At 35.3% G+C, this 20,398-nt stretch overlaps 1 protein-coding gene across 1 annotated transcript in view; it reads right to left on the minus strand.

Moving 5' to 3' along the window:
* SYCP2L (synaptonemal complex protein 2 like) overlaps positions 1-20,398 on the minus strand; it is a 73,877-nt gene that overhangs the window by 46,482 nt on the left and 6,997 nt on the right. Inside the window, exons 6-15 of the mRNA XM_015587267.1 lie at positions 20,054-20,078; positions 15,112-15,197; positions 14,912-15,000; positions 12,507-12,541; positions 11,501-11,643; positions 9,639-9,691; positions 8,980-9,025; positions 7,262-7,354; positions 7,100-7,160; positions 2,334-2,476 (exon numbers count right to left, since the gene is read on the minus strand). Of these exons, the coding sequence (XP_015442753.1) occupies positions 2,334-2,476; positions 7,100-7,160; positions 7,262-7,354; positions 8,980-9,025; positions 9,639-9,691; positions 11,501-11,643; positions 12,507-12,541; positions 14,912-15,000; positions 15,112-15,197; positions 20,054-20,078 (774 nt within the window). The remainder of the gene's footprint in view (positions 1-2,333; positions 2,477-7,099; positions 7,161-7,261; positions 7,355-8,979; positions 9,026-9,638; positions 9,692-11,500; positions 11,644-12,506; positions 12,542-14,911; positions 15,001-15,111; positions 15,198-20,053; positions 20,079-20,398) is intronic.

A 20,398-nucleotide genomic window follows, 5' to 3' on the forward strand; every position in this document is an offset into this window, starting at 1 on the left:
CAGATCTAGGAAGCCTGAAGAGACTCAGAAAAAAAAAGGAAGGAAACAGTGCCCTGATATTTGCAGCTGCCACCAAGATCTAGGAAGCCTGAAGAGACTCAGAAAAAAAAAAGAAACCCAAAGAGACCCACCTAAGGCACATTATAATTACAGTATCAAAAGTTAAAAGATAAGAATTTTTAAAGTAGCAAGAGATAAATTTGTTACATACAAGGGAACCCTCCTCCCACTGCCCAAGACTATCAGTTTTTCTCAAAAGAAACTTTGCAAGTCAAGAGTGTGGCATAATATATTCAAAGTGCTAAATTTAAAAACTCCCAACCAAGAATACCCTACTCAGTATAGCTGTCATTGAGAATTGGACAGGTAAAGTGTTCCAGACAAGCAAAAGCTAACGGAGTTCTTCACTACTAGACCAACCTTATGAGAAGTGTTAAAAGGACTTCTTTAAGCTTAAATAAAAGGATGCTAATTAGTAACAGGAAAATATATAAAACTATAAATTTCACTGGCAAAGGTAAATATATAGTAAAATTCAGAATAATCTGATATTGTAAAGGTGGTGGATTAATTACTTATAAAGCTGGTATGAAGTTAGAAGACAAAAGTAGTAAAAAGAACTATAACTACAATACTTTGTTAAGAGATACCCGAGATAAAAAGATGTAAATTGTAACATCAAAAAGAAAAAAAAGAAAAAAGTGGAGAGAAAGTAAAAATGTGGAGCTTTAGAGTGTAATTAAACTTAAACTGTTATCAACTTAAAATAAACTATTATAAGTTGTTTTATGTAAGTCTCATGGTAACCACAAAGCAAAAACCTACAGTGGATGGATGGATGGATGGATGGATGGATAGATGGATGGATGGATGGATGGGAGGAAGGGAGGGAGGGAGGGAGGGAGTGGATGGATGGATGGATAAGCATACCACTACAGAAAATCATAGAATCATACAGGAATAGAGCAAGAGAAGAAAGGAACAGAGGAAGTACAAAGCAGCCACAAAACAATCAACAAAATGTAGATCAGTATATATCTATCGATAATTATTTTAAATGTAAATGAATTCAATTTTCCAATCAAAAGATATAGAGTGGCTGAATGGATACAAAAAGACCCATCTATATGCTGCCTAAAAGAGACTCACTTTGATGTAAGAACACACATAGACTGAAAGTAAAAGTATAGAAAAGATATTCCATGCAAATGGAAACCAAAAGAAAGCTGGGGTAGCTATACTTATATCGGACAAGAGAGACTTTATTACAAAGACTGTAATAAAAGATAAAGATCATTACACAATGATAAAGGGTTCAACCCAACAATAGGATATAAGATTTGTAAATATTTATGCACCTAACATAGGAGCATCTATACATATAAAGCAAACATTAAAGACCTAAAAGGAGAAATAGACAGAAATAGACAGAAATTGCATATTTGAAAGTTGCTAAGAGAGTAAATTAAAAATTTTCATCACAAGAATAAAAGAACTGTAACTATGGCAATGGCTGTTAACTAGACTTATTGTAGTGATTATTTTGTTATATATACACATATTGAATTATTATGCTATGCATTTGAAACTACTACAGTCATGCACCACTTAATGACAGGGCTATGTTGTAAGAAATGCACTGCTAGGTGATTTTGTCATTAAGTGAACATCACAGAACACACTTGTACAAACCCACATAGGATAGCCTACTACCCACCTAGGCTATGTGGTATAGTACATTGCTCTTGGGCTACAAGCCTATACAGCATGTTACTGTACAAAACAACATGAGATTAAAACAAACACAAGAGAAAATGATGCAATCAAAAAACACAGTAAACACCAGATGTATGAGACTGCTGCCAGCAAAACACAGCATACTGTTTTATAGCAAACTTTTTTTATAAGTAGAGTATACACTCTAAAGTGATGATAAAAAATGTGGTGTAGTAAATACATAAATCAATAATATAGTTGTATATTATCATTATCAAGTATTATTGTATATAATTACATGTGCTATACTTTCATTTAACTGGCTGTGCAGAAGGTTTGCTTACACCAGCATCACCAAACACATGAGTAATGCTTTGCACTACATTATGAGGGCTATGATGTCACTAGACAATAGGAATTTTTCAGCTCCATTACAATCTCATGGGATCACCATCTTAAATACAGTCCACCATCAACTGAAATGTTGTTATGTAACACATGACTGGATGTTAGATGTCAATTACATTTTAATTTTTAAAAACCCAACACAGAAATTTAAGAGACATAAAAACATACTACAACACAGTCAAATAATTAAAAAGAATTAAACCTGCCACCTGTTTGTCTTCTCCCAAAGCTTTAATGGAAGCCTGTGATATGTTGAATTGTAAATCAAAATGGATTTCTATTTTCCTCACTTCTTTATTTCTGATATTAATAGGCTTCAAGTAAATGATAAACATCTTCTTCTCCTCAGTTTCTAACAAAAAAACAAAATATAACAATGCAGATCAAGTTTTTATTTTAAGATTTTATAACTTTAAATAACTGCACTATAATATTTGTCAACTGTCTAAATTTTTCTGCAATAAGGAATTGTAAAGAAAGTTACTTTGAAGTTATTTGTATTAGATTCACATGTGTGTTTATAGACATACACTATTGATTAAGTAGTTAATCTTGCAAAATTAGAAAGTAACATCTTAGCAGCACAGCAAAGGAAATAGTTTTGTCTTTTAAAATTCTGTCCATTTTTCAGTGAATATAACACTATCTTATGCAACAGGTATTTTACTTCCCAATATATTAAACACAACATTCATTCTCATTCTTTCTCTCAGATCCCACTCATTTCTAAAACCCAAATTAAAAGTCATTGTTCGCAATATGCAAGATGGAATAATCTACCTTTATTTCAACAGCCTCTGCTTAAAGAGGAGAAATGGAAACATTCTAGAGAGAGGGCTGTTTCTCAGACAACAGTCTCCTTGAGGACTCCCTTCCAGAACACCAGCCTTTTACTGACAAATAGTAATTGGTTTTAAAAGAGAAACTACCTTAGACCAAAATTCAAGGAGAATCTAAAAATAACCCACAGTACATGCTGAGTTGGAAGCAGCACGACAGGAAAGAGAGTAAAGTCTATGGCAGCACAGGCAAAACTAAGTCACAACTTGATGAGAATGGAAACAGGAAAAAAGAGTAAGACACACCAATGTCTAGATCTGCGGCTACTGAGTACTTGCAATATGGCCAGTACAAATTGAGATGTGCCACAATCATAAAATACATATCAGCTTGTGAAGACAATACAAGAGAGAAAGTAAAATATCTCATAAATTTTTCATATTCTTACATGTTAAAATGTTAATATTTTGGAATATATTGGGTTAAATGTGTATTATTAAAATTAGTCCACTTAAAAAACTTTTTAATGTGGCTACTCGAAAATTTAATATTAAATTTAATACATGCCTCACATTATATTTCTATAGGACAGTGTCAGCCTAGAGTAAATCTTGGCCTAGAGTAAATCTCGTAATCCTCCAAAATACTGAACAGCTAGTTGGGCTGTAGAATTCATTGAAAACATACCAGAGCCAGAAGAAATTACCTGAGGGCTGCACCAAGCACTCAACAAACTACTAAAAGATTTCTAACTCCTTAGCAAGAAGAGCTATACATACAAAATTAATGTTTTGCTGGTAGAATTTGCTAGACAACCTTGTTTCCTTAACTATAAATATAGAAAGTGACACCTCCTCCAGATATTGTGAGGTACTTTGTAAATTACAAAGTCTCACAGAAATGTGACCTATTAATGAAGTACAGAATATTAACTTTGGCAAGTTGATTCCTGAAAACCACTACAGTAACAAGGTTTGGTGAGCAGCAGCTTAAAATATGAAAAGCAACTTAGGGGTGCAACAGAAAACCCATGGAAGTCCTTCTAAAATACTGACCTAGAGTAAATGCCAACAATATTTTATGTATTTTAAATAAATAGCAACAAGCAATGACTACATAAATTGACTCTTACTTTATGACTATAATTATTTACATTTCTAGGGAGATATTTTTAAGCCCCTTCCTTTTACTACAGATAGGAGATACTCCCAACTAATGCACACTGTCTTTCCAGTTCGGTGACTACTGACACAATAAGATATATTTGGCCTCTGTCTTGGATTCCTGATCCAGAGCTTTCCTTTTAATATTTGGCCTTTGAACCCTGTTCTTGACACAAGAGCTTCTAAGACCCTTAGAAACCCCTGAGTGAGGAGTGTCTTTTGTATGCTAATGAGGTGACTGGTGGCTGGAGGCCCACCCCTACACAGCATCAGGATGGGGCTGGTCCCAGAAAGACTAAGGCATGATTACAGGGCTGGAACTTTCAGCCCCATCCCTCAATCCCCAGGGATGGGAAATAATCGGTCATGGCTACATAATAAAGCCATCATAAAAATCTCTAAACTAGGTTCAGAGAGCTGTCAGGTTGGTGAACATATCCTTGTGCCAGGAGGGTGATGCACCCCAATTTCACAGGAATGTAAGTTCTTACACTCAGGACACTCTGGATCTCATCCTGTGTACCTCTTTATCTGGCTGTTCATCTGTATCTTTAATATAGCTTTTATAACAAATTGGTAACTTAAGTGTTTCCCTGAGTTCTGTGGGCCATTATAGCAAATTATCAAACTTGAGGAGGAGGTTGTAGGAACCCCCAACTTGTAATTGGTCAGAAGTGCAGGTGGTCACCTGAGACTTGCAAATAGTGTCCAAAGTGGAGCCAGTCCTTTAGAACTGAGCCCTCAATCGGTTGGGTCCACACTAACTTTAGGTAATTAGCATCAGAATTGCTTAATGTGACAGAAAAACCTACACGTTTTGTGTCAGAAGTGTTTTGAGTAAAGGAAAGTTTTCTTCTAGCATCTCTCAGTTCTTCCAACTCCTAGCCTTCTCAGATGTCAACAGATATAGTTCCAAAATGTAAGCTCACTTCTCTTCAACTTGCCCTTTGTTGTCCCAAGTGCTTCACTGCAAAAGTCTCCCCTTCTCTTTGCCATTTGCTTTACTGCTTAATCATCCCTGTTCCAAATTTCTCTTTTTCTACTAATGTCCAACAGGAGAAATTAAGTATTCCTGCACATCAGAACAAATTCTCACAAGCACTGGAAACAACTACATGCAGAAGATTGTGAAAGATTTTGAAATGGGTCAAAAAGTTACCGGGTGCCTGTCCAGAATCCCTTCTGGATTATTTGTACTTTTCATTGTCTTTGAGCTATTTTACAAATCTGTAAACTGTAGAGAGCTGATAGTCATGAAAGTGATTCTTGTCCCTAGAAATTCAAGTTAATCGTGTCTGTGGATTGTCTAGTCTTAAATCTATTTGTAGATTAATTTCAACATTGCTTATATACATGTAGTTCTTTGAATTCTCCTTTGAACTGATTACTACATTACTGATTTCTTCATTAATTAATGAATTTAAATAAAATCTTCAACTCATAATTATGTAATATTTATATCGAAATCATGATTTCACTTTTTCAAAAATTATCATTTAATGGAACAATGAAGTTAACTTATGTATACAAGAAATCCAGCAAGGGAAACTCAGAATTAAGGAAGGATTATCTTATCCTCAGTGGTTCTATGCAAGAAGCTTCGGTTAGAGTTCAAGGCTAAGAAGGATTTGTTCTCATCAACACTTGTATGAGAAGAATAATGTTACAGACCATGTTTCACTTTTCACCCTGGCTTTCAGGAAGCTAAGCAGCAAATCTGAATTTCCAAAGAGACCATTTAAGACTAGCCTTCACAGCAGACATTTTTATTCTTATCTGTGGTTCCAATTTTCCATTTTTATTATTTTGGTATAAATATGCAAGCTGTCCTAAATCCTTCGTGGAAGAAGTGAAGTAAAATACCCATATAATTACATAATATTTTGTTTTTAAATCTTCAATAAACCTAATTACTTAAAAAATGTTATATATACTGTTACTTTCAAAAACATCTCTTTATTTTTTAAGACCCTATTCAGGGATCCTGATCAAGTATGATTATAGTTAAAATGCTGAACTGGACTAAAAAGTTACTTGTACCCATCTAATTTCATGCCCTCAACTCTACCTACCAATCCAAGAAAAGTGAGTGACAGAGGTTTAAGAGGGCAGAGTCAGAGGGATAATATTTAGATAAAGGTGGTACATATCCACATAAACTCATTAATTATTACTATAAATCTGGGGTAGAGGCAGGGCAGGTACTAAAACTATTTTTTTTTAATTGTGGCACAAAATACAACATTTACACTGTTAACTATCTTTAGATGTACAGTTCAGTAGTGTTAAGTATATTCACATTTTTGTACAACTGATCTCCAAAACTTTTTCATCTCTCAAATCTGAAATTCTGTACCCACTAAACAACAACTCCCTATTTTCCCCTCCCCACAGACGCTGGTAACCATCATTCTACTTTCTCTATCAATCTGAGTACTTCAGATGCTTTATATAAGTAGAATCATAAAGTATTTGTCTTTTTGTGACTGGCTTATTTCAGTTAGCAAAATGTCCCCAAGGTTCATCTATGTTGTCACATGTGATAGAATTTCTTTTCTTTTTAAAGCTAAATAATATTCTTCTGTGTGTATGTACTATATTTTGTTTATCTATTCATCCATGGATAGGTACTTAAGTTGCTTCCACCTCTTGGCTATTGCGATTAATGTTACAATGAACATGGGTGTATAAATATCTCTCCAAGTCCTGCTTTCAATTCTTCTGGATATATACCCAGAAGTGAAGTTGCTAGATCATATAGTAATTCTATTTTTATTTTTTTGAAAAACTAAACCATATTTACAATGAGAAAACCAGACAAGTAACTGAACCCAAGTCACGAAGCAAAGGAGTCACCAGTCCTGTACCCCTGCATGCTGGTCCTGAGCACCGTGCTCCTCCCACCACACTATACCACCTCCCTTCTACCTCAAGGCACAAAGTCTGCTCTAGAATTAACTAAACATATACTGCAACTATAAACAAAAATAATATTCTGAACTAAATGTGGGGTAGTTTAATTATTGTCTTACCTATTACGCTGTAATTAATCACTGTGTCCTTCAAAAGTCTTACTGAGTCCCACAGAGCACTCTTGGGGAAAAAAATAAGTGAAATTCGTGAGCACATAAGATGTACTTGCATATGAACACTCACTAAGTCCTTAAGTTTAAACAGAAATCAAATGTGATTACCTCAGTATTTTCTATATAAAAAGTTACACTCTGACTTCCTAGGTTGAAATCAATCCAAAATTTCTCCAATTTTTCATCTGCTGGTTTTCTCATCTGCAAGATATAATTTCAGCATAAATTATACACATAAATATCATGTCAAAGGGTCAGATAAAATTTTTCCACTAAAAACAGAACTTCTGCTTTTCCTAAAACATTACCCTAATATTATATCATGTCTCTTTACTGCATTGCTCATTTCTACAAAAGGAAGGTCTCAATTTTATATAACGAAGCTATTTCTAGGGAAAAAAAAAATCCACTATCCTTAGCTATTTAATAGATGTTTAAAATGTGTCAAATGACTCTGTTCACACAAACTTAAAGAAAGAAGAAGAGAAGAGAAAAGAAAGAAAATATGCTGTTTATACAAGAGCAAACATCTTCGCTGCCTCCCAACTTCCCATGGGCATCATCATTAATGCCTTTTTCTCCCAGATATATTCGAGTTATATGTCAAGAAATATAAAGAAAGTTTGTATACCTCAAGAATGGAGCAAACACTAGATTTACTAGTCTATCGCCTGCTTTTCTAATAAATAGTACTTCTTGGACATCTCTCCATCATACATGCCTACTTTTTAATAGCTATAGAGTTGAATAAAAGTTTTAACCCAAAGCATATGTTACTGGAAGCCAGCATAAGGACCTTGACTGTAGCTAATGGAAATTCAGAATTCCTAGAAAGAAGAACCAAGCTGAGATCAGACTCCTCAGACAGAACTGAGATACACGAATCAAGCTACCAAAATCAGTTCTAGAGATAAAAAACTTGTAGTGTAGTCATGAGTTGTAGGCTCAGCTCACAGAGGCCAAGAAGGGGGTTCTGAACCTAAAACAAAGAAATTATTAGGACATTCTGAAAATACAGGGCCCAGGAAACCCCCAACAGAGTCATAGTTCAGCAATCTTTGGAGATGTTACCCCAAAATTAAGATGCTGTAGGTTGGGGTACCCTTAAATGAAAGACCTTGCTCCTCTAGAAACCAAAAAAGGGAGTAAAAAGAGATTAATCAATTTTGGACTATAAATTATACAAAGTAGAATGATCTAGAGTAGCAGTCCCCAACCTTTTTGGCACCAGGGACCAGTGCTCCTATGAGAATCTAATGCCTGGTCATCGGAGGTAGAGCTGAGGCGGTGATGCTAGCGCTGGGGAGCAGCTGCAAATACAGATGAAGAAGCTTCTTTTGTTCACCTGCTGCTCACTTCCTGCTGTGTGACCCAGATTCTAACAAGCCACACCAGTACCAGTCTGTGGCCTGGGGCTTGGGGGGCCCTGATCTAGAGAAAGGAGAGTGGCTCTAATTGCTGGGGATTGAGTGGGAAGCATCAACTGCATGGAAAGCAAGATAACTGCCCTTTTCCCATTTATCCAGATATGAATAATATGACCCACTAATAGTGTAAAATAAGGCCAGGTTTCTGTAATTGACCTCATGAATACATATAAACCTTAAAATTTCTTTATCTAGTATTAACGGTAGGGTCCTTAAACCTATAGTATGAGAGAAGACAGGGAAAAGGAACAGTAAGCTTCAGAGTTGAGGCCTCTAGGAGAAGTAAGCTTCCTTTTTTAAAAAGCCCTTCTGAGTAGCAAGAGCAACTTGACCTAAATAAACCTAACTATGGGTTTCATTACACATAACCCTCATGGCCCCTAAGAGAGACAAACATACCTCATTCCCATCAGCAAAAGCAGCAATACACGGAAATGAATAGACCCTGCAAAACACCTCACAATTAAAAATTAAAATAAAATATGGATGGAACTCAAACACAACCTACAGATGTCCTACAAACAAGCATTTATAACTAGGGGATATTAGTAAGTCTCTTTGTACAAAGTACGGAAGGGGATTTCAAACCCGCAAATAGAGATTTGCTATGGCTCGATTTCAAATCCCCATCTGAAAATCTACATGCCTGGTTTACCGATACTACATCTCAACTCAGTAGCTTGGCAAGTTTCCCACTGAAGGATTGAATTTAGCAACTATTGAGTACTTAACCGTCCACAATACATCTATCCCTAGTGACCTTGTCTATAAAAATAACTCTTTATAAAATCTTCCCAGAGGACATAATGTTAAAAATATTCCCAATCATAAATAAATATGCTAAAAGAATGACAGATTATTTTTAAACACAGAAATGAATCACTAGGCAGAATGTGTCTACATTTCTGAGGTTTCTACTCAATAGATAACTCAGTAGTATTCAGTAAATTATGTATCCTATATTCTCTCCTAATATAAAACAGATCCTAGATTTTTTAATATTAGACATTTTCAGAATGCAACTACTCAATAAAATAATGTTCAGAGAAACATCTTACCTTCTTTGGTCACCAAGCCTGTTGTTTAGGTAATTGAGAAACAGTCTACTGTCCTTCAAAATAAATAATGCAAACTTTTTAATAAAAAATCAAGATGTCTTAGGTAAATAGTACTACCATAACCAGCATGCAGAGGCCAATGTTTGCCTCTAAATTTCCAGGATCCAGTAACATTGCAAGACTTTACAAGTATTCATGATCATACCTTAACTAAAACAATACTTTGTGTTATAAAGGGGCAGCTTCAGACACATGTCCTAGAAGGAATCCCCAGGAGATTTTTAATTGAGGAATGTTTAGGTGTCCAAAAGTTATATGCACAATTACGTTTCACTAGGTTAAAAGAATAGAAAGAAAAACAAACCATCCTGATAAGCTAGATTACTATATTTGACTAACTCACTGGACGTCCATCTCCCTAACATCTGCCCAGCACAAGCCAACTACAAACCCATAAAACTCATCAACTTTGGGTTTCTCTGGATGTATTATCCACAGCCAATTTTCCTGATCCAGAATTCTCCATCTCGCTCCTTCTTAGGTTTTCTCTCCTGGTATATGTTCTAAAAATAAAGAATATTTTTAGAGTTCCATCCAACAGCTATTAGGAAACTAAATTTGTGACACTGATCCAGGCTTTTTTGTCCCTTTTGTTAGCAAGCACTGGCTGTTGATTCAGTCTTTACACTCTGTGTCTATATTCAGTACTAGACAGACAACAGTAATGTAAGTCTTCATATAAACATAGTTTAGTTAAGAGGTTGATGGCTCTGGGGTGGAGAGGAGATATGACTTGAAAAACGAGATAATTATTTTTGTCCTATTTTCATCACATTTCCTTGCAGATGAGGGACTGACACAGGGGAGAAAGGAAACTAATATCTGAGTGTCCCCAATATCTCAGGGACTTTCAGTTTCTCTCATTTAATTCTCCAGATTTTGAGGTGGGTTTCATTTCCATTTAATAGATGAGAACTCTCAGGCTTCTTAAGTCAACTACCTTGCAAAATGCATGCATCACTTAGGTCAGGGAGGTGGGACTCTAACTCAGGGTTCGTGGTCTTTCCATTTAGATTAAACTAAATCCTGGCTAATGAAGATCTGGCAATAGGCTCAAAGTCAAATAAAATATATTTAATAATATATTTAAAGGTTTAGATTTAATAGAATCCTAATTTTTTGCACAGAAATTTGGACCAGAAAAGCTTTATTCAACATGAGCACTGTTGTAAAGAATTTTACCTTTTCTTAAGTGCTTAACCCTCATTTTAAAAACTTTTTTAGAGGAAAAACACTTTAGCTATTTTAGGATGAAAATGAGTATACACAAAGCCATAAGCTATTTTTTTGTGCTACTTGAAAACACAATCACAGTGAACTCAGATTGCATGGAAGACACTGTAAATTACGATTCCTCCAAACTGTAGAGACTGAATGGCTCACAACACAAAACACCCCATAATACTCCTCTACCACTAGAGAAGACCGTGCCACTTCAAGCCTCCCGTCATTGCACGGCTGCTCTCTGCGAGGCTGATGTTCACTTTCTTCTCCAACTCTGCTTACCCTTCGAGGTTCATTGAAAAATTGCTCCCCGCTCCATGACATTTTCTCTGACTGGACACATCAAATTCGCATATATGTAACTTGTAAGTTACCTATAAAGAAGTCCTATCTCTGTATCCCCATATTTGACTCATAAATTTTGTTTGTACTGTCCTCAAATTATTTCACATAAGTGAGAAACAGAGTTTAAGAATGGCACCTTAATCACATTAATGGGAAAAAATCCTCCCCTGAACCCTTGATAGAATGCTTAATAAGTTCAGATTAAATGGAATTTTAATGACCAGGAATCGCACCGTCTCAAATTGCCGACCCTTAATTTTTTTGAAAGCTTCAGCAATGACGTCGTCTTCAAACCACTGATGAACAAGGTCGTCCCTTGACATTTTAGTTGTCAGTCTACACAATGCTTCAGAAAGTGCAACCTGCTGGTCATAATCTAGAGATCAGAAATATGGCAAAATGAATAATTCTGGGCCAAGGCAAAAATATAAATTCCACAGATTACCACTTGCTTTCAGAAAATTCCATTTTAGAAGACTAGCATTGCATCTTATAACAGCAAGATGTATCCTGAAGTAATTATAATCATTTAAATTAAATACTTAAGAAATATTAGAAAATCTAAATAACTGGTCATCACATAACAATTTTTTAGATAAATATCTCTGTACTTTATATATGTTAAAACATTCATCAAAAGCAGCTCATCAGATAGCCTTTAAAACATATTTCTACTACAAAGATTAAATCCCAAGACTGTGGTATTTCACAGTAAATAAACAAAAACTACATATATCAACACGTTTAAATCCCAAATAATTTTAAGGGTAAAAGAAAGTTACAGCTGCATATGTACAATAAGAGATTTATAAAATGCTTTTAAAATCTGCAAAACAATAATGTATGTTGTTTATGACTACATAGCAAAAAAGTGGAAAAATATACTTGGTAATGAAAAACAATCCAAGTCAAGGATCACCTCTACCAATGGAGAGGAGAATGGGTTCAGGGATAACTCTGATTGATTTATAAAATGTAACTCTGATTGATTTATAAAATGATTTGAAGCAAATGTGGCAAAATGATAAAAATCTGACTAAGCTGGTTGGTGAACGAATGAGTGTTCATTATTCTTTAGTTTTCAACCATATTAAAATCTTACATAATAAATGAAAAACAAAATCATAATCCCTATTTTCAATTTGGTCATAATTTATTCCTCACAGTTCCAATATGCTCATAAACCCCCAATGTCCAATATTTAATATTCTAATATTTAAAATACTAAACATTCCTTACCACCAACAGTCAAGATGGTCCCTGCAAGGTCTTTCCTGAAACATTTAGATAAACTGTATTTTACTGAAGTAAACGTAAATAGCAAAACTTCACCATATTGGCATTAAAATTTAAAACCAAAATGTATATTTCTGAAAGCATTTCAAATTCTGCTTCAGCATTTTCTCAATGTCAAGAAGAGATTTTTATGGAAAATTCTTAAGTTTGTACATTAATGACTTACATGTACTTTCAAAAGAAAGGAAGCTACAGCTACTTTACATTCTGCAGTTCTATTTCTCCTTCTGCAAAGCAAATTCAATTTGATGATCTCTGAGGATTTATCAAGTGCTAAGATTCTGGAATTTTACAATCATCTCACCGTTCTTCTGAGTATATGTGCCTTTTTTTTTTTTCTTTTTACATAGTTTGGCATCTATTAACAACAAGTGCTGTGGGTCTTTCCAATGAACTTCTTGAACTTATTTTAAAACTTAAATTACAAGCATAAAGGGATTAAGTTATTACATTATTGTAACTAATACAGATTTCCATATTATATGCAGACTGCTCCCAACTTATTTTTTTTTCACTTTAAAATGGTGCAAAAGCAATATACGTAATGAGCTATATGAGATATTCAGCACTTTATTATAAAATAGGCTTTATGTTAGATGATTGTGCCCAACTTTAGGCTATGTAAGTGTTCCAAGCACATTTAAGGTAAGCTAGGCTAAGTTAAGAATATTCAGTGCATTTTCAACTTACACTTTTCAATTTACCATGGTATTATTTACCAAGACATAACCCCATTGCAAGCTGAGGAGCATCTGCATTTATTTAACAATTTTAATTAAATGCTAACAAATGTGATGTTGATCTCTTTTAATGTTCGAAATAACTCCCATTTTAAAGAGTTGTTAAATCTTGTAGTAGTTGCACTTCTCATAATAAATGATTGATTTATTACTATTAAATAGAAGCCTTAAAACAGTATCGCTGAGAGTTCTGCTTAATTTTATGCTTGCATATTTTACTTGAAGTCTAGAATATTCCAGAGTTTCTAGAACACACAAACAATAAGGTAGGACCATAGGATTAGGTTGAAACTTAGGAGAAAGCTTCAGGTCAGCTGCTCTCCAAGTCTAAATACACCACTAAGAATATGATTTCACTTATGTAGTCAATAAATATTTTTTAGGAAAAATTCAGTGGAAACACTGCATTCTGCAAAGACTAGTTAAATGGACAAACATGACAGCAATGAGCTCTGTGCTCACCAGTCACTTCCTTCAGACTTATACTATGGTAAACTTAGTCACCCTTCCTCTTGTCAGCCATGGCCACATGTCACAAGAATGAGTGCCACAATGATGTCATCAATGCCGGTTAGTAGTTAATACACAGTCATAGTTTTAGGTTCAAATTTCAAAACTGGGTGCTGGTTTTGCTCTTTTCGTGGTCACATATTACAACCTTATCTCCAAATTTCAATGTTCCAAGAACTACATAATTGTGACTGGGGCACCAAAAAACAAAAAATCCATCACTTGAAAAGTAATACAAAGTCCATGCCCTATTGGTATAGCTAATGGTTTATAACCTTTGAGAACTTGCTCTCTAGCAGATAATGTGCTAATAATCACTTTCAATGGATTGCCTGATTCAACCTGTACAATAACTCTATCAATCAGGTATTAATGTTGGCTCCATTTAACGGGCAAGCAAACTGAGGTACAGTGAGGTTAAGACTGTGCTCTAGATCAGGGGTCCCCAACCCCTGGGCCATGAACAGGTTGACCAGTCTGTGGCTTGTTAGGAACTGGGCCACGCGGTAGGAGGTGAGCAGCCAGCCAGTGAGAGATGCTTCATCTGTATTTGCAGCTGCTCTCCAGTGCTGGCATCACTACCTCAGCTCCACCTCAGATCTTCAGCCATTAGATTCTCATAGGTGCACTGGTCCCTGGTGCCAAAAAGGTTAGGGACTATGGCTCTAGAGAAAGCAATGAACCCAAGTGGTAAAACCAGGATTTAAAGCCAAGCAGTTTAGCAGCAGGGTCTGTACTCAACGTTTTCCCATTAATAACTAATTTAGTTCACATTCACAATGAAAAAAAATATTTATAACCCCAAAAAGCATTTTAACCTCACAAACTCGATGCAAAAAAAAACAAAACAAAACAAAACAAAAAACTCAAAAAAAAAAAAAAAAACCCATAATACTAAAAAAGAATAGCCTAGTAAGGTCTGGCATTGTTCCTCAGTCTTTCTTCACTACTTAGCACAATGCGTGATCCATAATAGGTGCCCAAAGCATTTACTGAAGGAAGGCATGAAGCGATCATGCCTAAGGAAAACAAAGACTGAGATAGTACAATTAGACTTTGCCCTTACATCACCACATAATCAAGTACAAGGTCACTTACATAAGATGACACAGGCCTTCTGACAAGGGGAGTTTTTTTCTCTCTTCCCAAGGTACAGAATCCAAAATGCCGTTCAAAGTCTTCAAAGCCTATTCGGAGTTGGAGAAGGTCTACATGGGGAAGAAGCTAAAGAGGGGCCTAGGCACAACCTTCTCCCAGGTTTCTACGGCAACTGTTACATTTTGTTATTTGCAACTCACCTCCTGCTGGATCAAATGATTTACCGTTTCTTCTATCACCAGAAATCCTAAGGTATATATGAAGGAACCCAACATCTGAATTTTCCCTGAAAGCATAATTTTAAAACAATCACACTGATGCTAAAGAGAATAAGGAAATACTTCTTGCACAGCAGGAAGAGGCAAAGACTGACAAAGCCATGGGAGCAGTAAACATTTCAGAAATTTCAGTCTGGGCAAGAGACAAATTACAGCCTGCTTCAAGTTCTAGAAACCCCAGTTCACAACAAACACACTTGCACTGCATAGACACAAAAGAAACTAAGAGCAGCATATGCAAAGTGTGACTGTTGTGATTATCACATTTCAAGCGAAGCTACTTGTTTGTCTAACTGAGCAATGTGCAAAGGACAGCTCCTGCACATTTTGTCCTGTTGTTTCTATGTACTTCTTACATTTAGATAGTGTATAAAATTTAAAATTTTATAAGGTCTTATGCTAACAAAAAGAGAAAATTTTAAATAAAGTGTTGGCCTTTATTATATAGCATAATTACAGAAACTTCAACAGCCATTTATATGTCAGTACATAGTTTAAAAAGGGGTATGTGGTAATACTTTATGCTTATTAAACAATAAACTATTTACAAATTTATTTAAGCACATTAAGATAAAAATGATAGTGCAAAAAAACTTATGGTAAGATCATAATGTAATTATCATAGGTTCAGATGTGCAATTTTGATATATGAATAATTTATCACACACTGTATGCTTTTTAATCCCCATGTAACTCATGACATTGAAGTAACTGAACCAGAAAGTAGAAATAAAAAAGATCCTTCAGTCCAAAGCCAGCCAGATAAATACTGCTAATCTCTGGAAACCAGATATTAGGCTAGGGCCAAAAATTTGCCTGTCAGCTTAAAACCTGAGAGGAAGATTCTAACAGAGCCCACAGGAACAGAAGGGGATTCTAAAGATATTTATGCACCCTGTTAATTAGCAAATATCAGATGTCATTTGAACTTTTCATTTAAAGAGTAATAAAGAAAAACTAATATTTATAGTCTCATGAAAAAGAAAAGGAGAGCAATGTAGATCAAGAGGTAGCAGAAAAGTTACTTGAAAAAGTGCTTACTTCAGGAAACAAAAATTTAGGAAACATCTGATTTATAATCTCAAACCTCAAAACAACATAAGTTCTATGAAACAAAAAATGAGACTTGCAAGAAAAGGTGACAGTCATTTACACAGAAGTAAATGAGAAAGAAATATGTAATATGAAAATTGAAACCATTCTAGATATTTCAACCTGAGGAATTTAATACAAGGAATTATTTACAAAGACAATTAAAAAAAAAAAAAGCTGAGAATCCAAATGGGAAACAATGAGATGGTCTAGAAATGAGCATTAGTAATGTAACTACCATGCCTCTCCCGGTGTGACACCCCTCGATCAAAGTCAAAATCACAGAAAGGAAGTGGCATTACCAGATCCCAGGAATCAAAGTCATCTAGTAAAAGCTATACCTACAAATGTACCAGAGCCACAGGGACTATGCAGTCACTCATGGAGATAGCACCTCAGTAGAAGGGAGGGGGGGAAAATGCCTTTTCTCCCTACTTTCAATTTACTTCCATTGGCTAAACCTAGCAGGCAGTCAGTTGATAAGAAAACATAGAAAACAACAGTTTTCTGCAATACAGAGTGTGTGTGTGTGTGTGTGTGTGTGTGAGTGTGTGAGTGAGTGAGTGAGTGAGTGAATGAGTGAGTGAGTGTGGGTGGGGGGCGGTGGGAGAGAGGGACAGAGAGAGGGACGGATCTAAAAGCAGAGGCAGATCACCACAACACACAGGTTTTAAGGAGGCAAAGGTGTGATAGCAGGTGAAGTCTGTACTGGAAGCAACGAGAGCAGAACAAGATGAGTTAAAGTGAGAGCTTCTAAGAAAAACTTAAGAACTGATCTTGAAACACACAGAAAAAAAATGAGAGAAAATGATGCATATGAAGACAAAAAAGACACAATAAATGAATAACAGATAATCTAACAAAAAGACTAGAATAGAGTAACTGTAATGGATTTCTTGGTGTTTTCTTGTTATCCTTTCCCCCTCTGTTATGTAGCCATCATGCTATTGAATGGGACTGACTTGCTTCAGGTGTGGATCCTGACTGGCTTACGCTATGCTAGGACATCCCATTCATCTTTTCACAGTGATTGGTTCATGGAGCGGGGGCGGGGGAGGAAGCGGGGACATTCAATTGTAGCAAACCTAGAGCTTTTCTTTTGATGGCTAAGGAAGGTGAATATTTCTCCCTCTAGATGTAAATCAGGAAGCACAAAGCTCTGGTTGCTAGCTGCCATCTTTCAACCATCAAGGGAGACCAACTTGAGAATAAATACAAGACTCTGAGGAAGACAACTAAGAACTGCTGAGAATGGAGCATAGCCACAAGCAAACTACCTGTCTCTGGACTTTTTAGCTCCTGTGTCACTAAGTCATCTTTATCATTCCAGCCTATTTGAACCAGATGTTCTGTTATATATACTAAAAATATTTTAAGTCAGTGCTTTTCAACTAGAGGTGATTTTTCCCTTCTTCTCCTAGGGGCACTTAGCAATTTCTGGAGACTTTGTTTGCTTGTCACAAGTGGGGAAGTGGGAGAGGTTGCTATTGGCATCTAGTATGTAAAGCCCAGGACAGCCCCCTAAAACAAAGAATTATCTGGCCCCAAAGATTAATAGTGTCAAAGCTGAGAAACCCTGCTCTAACAGATAAAATTATCAAAGATAAATTTTCCCAAGCTAAAGCAAGATTTGATTTCAAAATAATTCATCAAGGACCACCTAAAACAAACATGCATGTGAGTGTGCACATGCTCTCAACACTTAATAGAAGACAATGAAAGTTTTGAGGGGGAGAACTGCAAAGCAAGCTTTATATTGTATAAAAGCCACAAAGACATTCTTAAATAATAAAAAGCTCTGACCGTGTCCAACCCACACACCCTAATAACACTCTTTGAAATATAGCAGATGGAGATAAAGCAGAATAAAGAACTCAAGACGAGGACATCATGGTATTATAAACAGGTTGGTAGTGACCCCTAAATAATTATTATAAATAAGACCACAACACAAGGCAAAGAACAAATATTATTTACAAAGATATATACATAATACGAGCCTAAAACCCCAGATTAAATTAAATAAATCTAAGTGGAAGATGGAGGAAAAAAACATGTTGAATTCCTTGTTATAAAGTATAAAGGAGAACTAAGGCGCTATAATTTTGATGTTGATAATTAAAATTACCAGTATAATAAGACTTGGACATAAGCCATTCAAATCGCTCGAGAGGAGCAAATTGTGAAAACAAATATAAACCACATAGCAAAGCACAAAACAAAGGAATCATAAAAACGGAACACACACAGTAAGATGACATAAATCTTGGAACAAAAAGGAAGGGATAATTCTATTAATGGCAGGAGGAGATGAGGTCAGTGAAAACATCTTCATATTTCATAGAGAGAGATTAGACAGCAACTCTATAGAGTCCGGGCATAACAATATTGATGCAGAATGACTGTCAGAGGCTACATGTGAAAATCTGACACTTGCAAAGAGGTCAGCCCCCTGATGGCCAGAGTGGGCTCCAAGCACAAACTGTCATTGTATAGACTAAACTGTACCCCCACCCCCCAAAAAAAATTTAATATGTTGAAGTCCTAACCTAATGTGACAGTATTTGAGATGGGCTCCTTTGCAGAGGTAATTAGGGTTAGATGAGGTCAAGAGGGTGGGGTCTTCATGATGAGATCAGTGTCTTTATAAGAAGAGACACCAGAGGGTTGGCTTGCTCTCTACTATATGGGGACACAGCAAGAAGGTGGTCATCTGCAAGCCAGAAGAGAGCTCTCACCAGAACTCAAAGTGTTGGCACCCTGATCTCAGACTTTCAGCCTCCAAAACTGTAAGAAAATAAATTTCTGTTGTTTAAGCCACTGAGCCTGTAGTGTTTCGTTATGACTAATATAATCATCGAGAGCAGTGTTCCCTTCACTCAGGGCAATGAAGTTACTGTAAGGATGGAAATCTGTAGGTGGAAAAAGCAACAACTGTAAACTAAAAAGTCCTCTAAGTATTTTTTCAAATATGCAGTGATATATGCTGTTGTAATTAGTAAAAGACAATTTTATTGTTAATGTTACAAATTTTGAAGTAGCTTTACCATTATGCATTTTATCAATCAATTTTAGAGACAGTAATTATCACTCATGAAGCCCATAAAAAACTGACTTGAAAGTATTTGGATCCACTGACTTAGATTAGGGGGACCTCTTTTTAAAGTCAACTAAGTAGCACACATACCTAAGCTTCTAGTATTGAATTTCCTCAATTACAAGATACCATACATTGTAGAATGCAAGTGTCAATAACAGCTTTTCAAAAGAAAAATGAAAAGATGGAGAACAGAAAGAGGACATATCCACTTTAAGATGGCCTCAATTTTTTGAAATGTTCAAATAGTTTAAGTGCGTCTTTGACTCCATGGTATCATATTGAATTATCTTTAACTTACAAGTAAATTGAACAAAATCATTGCTCTAATTTCCAAATATTCTAAAAATTTGCCTTTTACACCCTTGAAAGACAGGGAAAGTCATCTGAATAACTCCAAGTTAAATCAATAATAGCTAAACTTCTGCTGGTTTGGAATGAATGACAAAAGTGGCGCTCAATAGAGCAAATCAGCCAATGATGACAGGAGCAATGAAATTAAGATGTACCTCAAGCAAACCGAGACATACAACAAAATTCATTTCAATAGCACATATATCCAAATATAATAAACACACTTTAGTTTTACATGTCATTTAGACAATATTTTCTCTATACCAGAATATTCTATTAATGAAAAGTATATAGCCAATTAATGGTAAATAATACACTTACCTTTACTACTCCTCCTGGAAATAATCTAATAAAAAGAAAATGTAAAGCTTATATTATTTTTTAAAAGTATTATAAACTATAATGTTAATACATTAATGCTGATATTTCTCTAACAGGCAGGATTTGACTTTAAATACAGTAAAAAAAAATTTAGAGAAGTCCTTCAATCATTAAAATCAGCATATCACCCTTAATCAAATGAATAATACATTGGTATGTAGGAAAATAAATCACCTCATTCTTCTGTAACATTGGATATATATATATATATATATATATAGATGTTTGTTTCTATTTCATATAATAGTCTAGTAATAAAATATGGGAGATTTTTTTAGTAAAATC

The sequence above is a fragment of the Pteropus alecto genome, unplaced genomic scaffold (genome assembly GCF_000325575.1).
Source record: "Pteropus alecto unplaced genomic scaffold, ASM32557v1 scaffold121, whole genome shotgun sequence".
NCBI lineage: Eukaryota > Metazoa > Chordata > Mammalia > Chiroptera > Pteropodidae > Pteropus > Pteropus alecto.